General features: G+C 38.0%; 1 protein-coding gene across 2 annotated transcripts; it reads right to left on the bottom strand.

Annotated features, from left to right (window-relative positions):
- Positions 1-1,388: 1,388 nt before the first annotated feature.
- cdv3 (CDV3 homolog (mouse)) lies at positions 1,389-7,301 on the bottom strand. 2 transcript variants are annotated; one of them, XM_015395828.1, is made up of 5 exons: positions 6,869-7,301; positions 5,381-5,457; positions 3,543-3,679; positions 3,240-3,402; positions 1,389-3,162 (listed from the first exon to the last, which is right to left on the bottom strand). In XM_015395828.1, exons 1-5 carry the CDS (start codon positions 7,052-7,054, stop codon positions 3,036-3,038), a joined length of 690 nt encoding a protein of 229 aa, XP_015251314.1. In that variant the 5' UTR covers positions 7,055-7,301; the 3' UTR covers positions 1,389-3,035. The 2 variants fall into 2 exon arrangements, with proteins under 2 accessions (XP_015251314.1, XP_015251315.1); XM_015395829.1 differs by having other exon boundaries at positions 5,381-5,454.
- Between the last annotated feature and the right edge of the window lie 38 nt (positions 7,302-7,339).

Raw genomic sequence — 7,339 nt, 5'->3', positions numbered from 1 at the left:
TTCCACCAAAGGATGGGTTTTTAGATGATGAGTTTTGCAAATTGTTCACCATTACACACTATAAGTAAATAACTACAATGTGTGTTAAAAAAACATGTTACGTAATGAATTTATCTGTTATAAGAAAAGTAAAGCAAAGTGTTTTACCAGAAGCTGGTAGTAACTAGTTTTATTTACCCAAGTAACTTTTTGAAAAAGATATACATTCATCATTTATCTTTAATTGTTTTTATATTGCCTCTATTTAATTTATGTAAATCACTTTGAATTGTATTAGTACTGAATTTTGCTAAACAAATAAACTTGTCTTGTTTTTGTTTTTTTTTACCTTTACTCAAATTATATTCTGGTTAGAGTATTGTTATTTTTACATGAGTAGAATCTCTGGTTGATCTACCCACCATGACTAATGAGCTTTTTAAAAGCAGGCAAAAATACAGTAAATGTTAAATATCGATACTTGATCCTTTTTTTTTTTTACATAATGCATTACATATTATTCCAAGGTTTGCTTTTATTAGGTTCTGCTACAAAATTTGATGTGGAAAAATGTTTTTCCATGCATTAATTTAGTAATCAATTAGTTCCATTTTGCATATAACTCTCTGATAGCCTAATTTTAAACATAATATCCTCTACTTTGAGCTTAAAATTCAGTGCTTGAGTAGCCGTTTTACCCAGTAATGTTTTAGTTGAGCCATTTATTGGATAAACTCTTTTACTTGAGTAAAAAGATGTTAGGTAGTGTTACTTGTGGAACATTTAGGGAAGTCCATGTAAACAAAATTAAACAAGTAATCGTAGAAAACTTGTAGCAGTTTTCAATCAACAAAGCCCACTTACAGATATCAAGATATTAAAAATGTTACCTGCTTCATATCAATAAGCTGAATCTTCTAGATCAAATGAAAGCTTTAACCTGATTTTTTCCTGCATTAAAAAACTATTTCAGTATACATTTACTCGATAATAAACAGCTCCACCTAGTGGCTATTAGTTGTAAGAGCAGGAACGCTCAGGCCAATCAGACTAAGCTGAAGTGCTCCTGGCCCTTGGGCAACTGCTAATTAGCCTTAATGTTTCTAACAGTGCAGTTAAGGATAAAACAGGTCCCATTTTGTCTGCACTGACTTTATGGACATTAAAGGGGTTAAAAATGATGCAATCTCAGAGTCTTTTCTGGGGAAACTTGGCTAAACTAACTAAAACAAACAAGCAAAACAATTTGACCAATCCTTATGAACTCAGGGGTGTGCTCAGAGGTTACCTTAGGCTGGATAAGTGCTCGTCATGTGATCAAGGTTTTCTACATCTCCACTACAGGGTCTGTGCATACAGGCCTTTCAAATGCCTCTGAAAATATGTATTAAAACAAATTATGAAAGACAGTTTTTAGAGAAAACTTTGTTTTATTTGTTAATATGCTTGGTATAAGAGATCATTTGTTTATTTTCTTATATCTCAAAAGAGCTTGAACTTTAATTCATTCGTCTGCGCAAACACAAGAAGGAAAGACGGGAACACCTAGTCTGATAAAATGAGACCATTTGAAGTATGTTTTTGTGAGGGAACAAGGGTTCATACAAGCTTTGGGGTTCGCAGATGACCAATAATCTCTGAACAGACCAGAAAAGAAAAATAAATCAAAATGGAGGGAAAAAAAGAAACCAAACTCTTCCCACCATGGATATGATCAAGATGTATCCACGGTGATTCACTTTTATGGGAAAGAGTGATTAATCAAACTTATTATGCATCTTCCCATGTTTAATGTGCATTAAGTTTGTCCTCACTGGATTTTAAATGTTGTTGCCTGCTAAGATTCAAAGTTGTTCGCAGTTGACATGGTTTTTAAAAAGGGCCGATCCCTGGACGACCTCATGAAAAAGCCTTTATTTAAGGTTCTGAACTTCAATTTGTGAAAGTAAGCACAACTTCTGCAAAATTATACTGAGACTTCCTGGTGTTAAGCTGAAATTAAGCATGTTATCAAAACTGAACAAAGCATGATTAGAAACAAGCTTTAGTTGATCTATCTGAGATGTATGGGTGGAAAAAAACTAAATTCAAGGAGCAGTAAGTTCACTGGATATGAGAGTTAGTAGTTGTTATCATCAGGCAAACTACAACAGCACTACATTCCTGCTTTGATTTTTTTTAACCCCCTCATAGATGATGAAAGTGGTTCGATCCAGAGCCAAAAACCAATCAGATGACAGTTTCGCTCTATCAATAAGGCCACTTAATATAGAAACTCTAAAATGAGAAATGTAACTCATTATTTCCTGTTTGTAGATCTTTGCAGTGCCATTGTCGACGAATGAAAAAATAAAAACAAAACACAAAGCTTCAAGTTTCTAAATCAAAGAGCCTGTTGGCTGGTTTGTATGTGGAAGAAGGCGGTGGAGGTTGGTGCTAGCCCCGCCTCTCCATCACCACAGCAAAAACAGAACAGCCCGGGTTCTGTAGTCATCAGCTGTGTCGTTGAGGCAGCATCCCTCCCGCCTCCAGAAGCCCCAACCGCAGCACACACAAAAAAGCCACACCTCAACGTTAACCACGTGCGATTGGGTTGTAAAGACCTCGCCAAAAAAATAGATATTTTCACAGAAGTTTGTAAGATCATCGAGCCTAAAGTCATCTTTGATCCTCTGCGGCTTTGTCAAAGCAAGTTGAAGTCCAGAGAAGTTCTGCCACACAACTGCTGCTCTGAAAACAATCCACAAAGGTCAACTACATCCCTGTTGATGCTGCAGCGTCATCGTAGGTTTGGATTCAATTCTGCTGATTCATTTCAGTTATTCCGCCTTTTTTCCCCATCAGTCCCTTCTGATGCAATCCTTTAGTCCTGCCAACCAAACCGTGTCGCGTGAAGGGAGTGTACCTGCAGGGGCATCGTGTATGACTGTGAGTGAGTGGTGTGAGGGGTGGTGGCAAACGGAGCTCTTTTAGGACTGCAGCCAGCACAGCTGGAGTTCAGCTTCCTTTGAGGGAGTCGGTGCTGGGAGGGGGAGGGGGGCGGAGGGGAACCAGCTCTACTTGTCACCCAGGATGGCGTACTGGTTGTCCAGCTGCAACTGTTGCATGGAGGCGCCACCGCTTTCTTCTCTGCCGCGGTTCTTGTGTTTCACAACCTCAAAGGTCTTCTCCATTTCCCTGTCTCTGACACAAAAACATTAACAGAATCAGTCAAACTGTTGCCAACGCATCAAAATAACCAGCCTTTATTTTGGTCTTACTTGCGAGTCTCAACGTGTTTGGCGGTGGACAATAGGGAGGGGAACTGTGTGTCGCTGAAGATCTCAGGAGGACCTTGGGTCTGGGCTCTTCTGCTGGGGGTAAGTCGAGCTCCTGGAGGGCGGTAGACGCCGGCGGGCTTCGACTCAGGCGCCTCCTCTTCCTCTGTTCCAACAGAATACAAACACTTATGTTTTATTAACATTCATGCTGTACGTTAATTTTTAAATATTTACCCAAAAATACAGCCAGTCTCCTTTTATAGCTTTACTCAGCTGTTTAAACACTGAGACCAGTTTACTCACCCACAGGTGAAGCAGCAGGGGGAGGAGCACCACCAGACTTGTTCCAGGGTCCTGAGACTTTGTCTCCACTGACCAGGATGATCTCTCCATCCTCTCCTACCTCCTCCTTCTCATACTCCTCTTCCTCTCTCTCATCACTGCAAACAAGCAGAAGTTTAGCAGACCTGTAAGAAAAACCCTGGGCTGCATAAAGGGATCTACTGCCGAGGATTTGACATCAAAATAATAAATCAGATCCTCTAATTTAGTCGACCATCCGCGGGCCGACGACCTGGGTTATAAGTGAGACAGAAGTGGTTGACAGCGTTGCTGCTCCGTTGTGCAGCTTATGTGAGTACTGAAGGGACATTAAACTTCACCTCAGATCAACAACTATCAGATACAAGTCTTGGTAGGGTATGCCTGAAACAATAAAACAGATTAATCGGGTTTAACGATTAATGAAATAAACCTCAACTAATTTAGTAATGGATTTATTATTAACTGGAGTATAGAGACTCATAAACATGCCTTTAGCTGACAGAGCAACCACATTAGAGCAGTAATTACATCAAAATTGTAAAAAAAAATGAAAATTCATTGGTAAATATGAAATTAAGTGATTATTAATTAATATTTGCGTGATGATATTGGTTATAAGCCAAAATGTCTTTCCACTAATAGTTTTAGTAAAAGATTGCTAACTTATTTCCCTGTTTCTCCTCCCAAACAATGCAAAATATCACATAGCTAAATGAGCTCCATCTGAACTCTATACTTAGGGGAACCATGCTATGATTTCTGATTTATAACAAAGTTTCAGGATTATTTTATTAACTCGTCTGCTTTTGTAGAACAGCTCTACACCTTTTAGAGCATTTTTAATCCCACAAATTTAAAGAAATCCAGGAATATTTAAACATGATGTATCTTTCATCTTTAGTACGTTTGCATGTTTTTCCTCTTTTTCCTCTTTTTTATGTTTTTGTGAGAAAACAGAAAAGCATGAAGATGTCTGTGTGAAAAGTATGACAAATTCAGGCAGATTTTGGGCTCTAGCTATCTTTAATGTTTTATTGTTTCAGATTTTCCAGTTTGGACATTTTATATCCAAAGTTGTTTGAGTTTGAGTAGGAAAATTCAGATATAGGTGATACTTTAAGAATAAAATAGAAAATCCCATTATTTTCCCACACTGAGGACCTTAAAAGTATATAAAAATAACAGAATGAGTGACAGAGAGAAAAAAAAATAAAATAAAGTACTGTACAGTATTTTTACAATTTCAATTCTTTGCATCTGGCAAATAAATATTTTCTTCTTATGTTCTACTGTTAGCAAATGTAGGACTAACAATCTAATCAATAATATCTTCCAGAAGGATCTTATGCAAAAGTTATTTTCGTTGGATAATAGCTCATAATATGATGTTTTATAGGTGGTGTCTGCAATTAATAAGATCAGAATGAGCTGGAAAAAAAAACTGGATGGAATACAAATTCTTAAGAAATATATATTTAAGCATTTGTATTACCATTACTGAAATTCGTTGCACTAAAAAAAAAAATATATAAGCTTTAGCAAAGGTTTAAGAACATGGGCATAAAAAGAAAGTGGGGGGGCATAAAAAGAAACAATAAAAAAAAAACAAAAAACAAAATAAAAAAAAAGTGACCTTAATCAGCAGAGGGTCACCAAATCAGTGATTAAACCAGATCCAAAAATCCTCATTATTCCATTTCCAAATGTCCTTTTATTTTTTCCAACTATCGGATGGATATGATAAACGGTGGAGACAACATAAAAAAATTGCGATTAGCCTAAGCGAAGAGCAGCTGAAAGGAAGTCGCTTTACTCACCTGATCTGTAAGGCCTGGAGCCGAAGCCCACTGTAGTCCACTTCTTTCTGCTCAAACTCTTTCCATTCCTCGTCCTCCTGGGCAGTAAAACACCACTAAGTTTCAGCTTCACAGTAATAACTACACTGTTTAGCTTTAGTGAATATAACTGCACTCACACAAAGTGTAACAAAAAAAAAAAAAATCCCATTAACAGGATTATTCTTATGATTTAAAAGCTGCCACTTCATATATTAATCAACATGCAAGACTTTTTCATTTGAGTCCCTTAAAGTTATATATTTTTTAACACCTGTACTACCAGGTAAAGTTTTTAAACATATCTATGTGTCTAAATCAGAACAAGCTCCTATGGTGTAGCTGAGGCCTTCAGCTGGTCTGCATTTTTGGCACTAATGTCTCAACTCCCAACAAGCTAAAAAGATTCTCCATTAGGTTTGACTGGTCAATCAGGCACTATGATGTCATAGATATTATACCAGGTACATAAAAAATCTGCATCTCAGTCATGATAGTCAGCAGAGTGAAGCATGAAGCGCTATAAACTTGATGTGGATAATCTATATCACACTGGAGCTGTATTGATTCTCCAGTCTCCCACCAAACTTGGGGATATTAATACATGAATAAAAGAAAATCTTACTTTCAAATGAAAAGCGTTCCGCTCTTTAGTTCCTTAGCTTTGGTGAGATGCTTTTAATGTTCTCTTTTGTTCAGGAGAGGCTATGTGACTGTAATGGTTACAACACATGTCTTTGCATTGTCTGCGTACAGTGATTTCAGCCAGTGATTCCCTCCAAATCTTGAATAAGCTTTGCTTTATAATGCCATTGGGGGGGTGGGGGGGTTAATATCAGTTCTTATGCTGCGTTTTTTGAAAACCTTTTTCCAAGTTTCCCACCTTCCAGTTAACTTTCCATCAATGTTGCCGGATACAACACTAAGTGTAGAGCTGGATTATTTGATGTAAGCAACAATATAACTTGTTATAATTACCTTTTTATTGTTATTTCAGTGTGAAAAATTATCTAGTAAATTATGTTTATTTAACTTGGCTGTAGATCAAATAGAATTAATCTTTCTGCCTGCATGATTATACTTCTTAACTTGATGTACATAAATAATACAACTTTCTAAATATTCACTTCTTTATTATGGTGCATGTGTGCAATATTTAACTACTGAATGCAACAGCTCACGAGGTTTGGATTTTACATGGAAAAAGGCCTTAACACAGCAGAAGATGGGTGTCATGCCTGTTTTGGTACCCTCTCACAATGTGCGCCATTGCTAAGCATATGTTTGCCACCAAGTACCAGAGATTTAGCTCTATGTACACTCATTATATTTAAATATTAGATAACTCAAACTGGAACCTCATATACTAACACATGCCGGCGCACTAGCTCAAGTCTGGTGAGCAAATCTGACACGACACCGGTAAGAGACAAAAAGTTCCCCCCGAGCCGCAGCAGCAGCGACGGTTACCTTCTCCACTTGGGCGTCCTGGTTTTCGTTTTTCGCAGATTTCTCCTTCTTCTCCTTCGCCTTTTTCACCGCGGTCGGCGTGGGGCCGGCGGTAGTCTCTTTCCCCTTTACCTTCTCTTTCTTCTTCTTTTTATCCCGCTTGGCAAAGAAATCATCCAGACTCTTCTCTGACTGAGCATCCGCCATTTTCGCAGAGCAACGTTAACGATGGTTAGCTAAGCCGAGCAATGACAAATGCGAAAAACTACTCTCGCAGAGTGAGGACAGCTGCCGAGACGACTGGGAGATGTCAAGTTAGTTCTGATTTTAAATGTTTGATACTTAATACAAGCTGATAGACTAATATAAAGCGAACTATGCCGTCCCAATCGCCGACTACCCTGTCAACCATGCCATGCACGGGATATCTGACAAACCTGTGCCGTCTCCCGGAAGCACTTCCGCTCTGACCCGGATGTACGTCATGTGTGT

Source organism: Cyprinodon variegatus, unplaced genomic scaffold, assembly GCF_000732505.1.
Source record: "Cyprinodon variegatus isolate N-32 unplaced genomic scaffold, C_variegatus-1.0 Scaffold762, whole genome shotgun sequence".
Taxonomy (NCBI): domain Eukaryota; kingdom Metazoa; phylum Chordata; class Actinopteri; order Cyprinodontiformes; family Cyprinodontidae; genus Cyprinodon; species Cyprinodon variegatus.
This window is presented reverse-complemented; position numbering and strand designations above follow the sequence as displayed.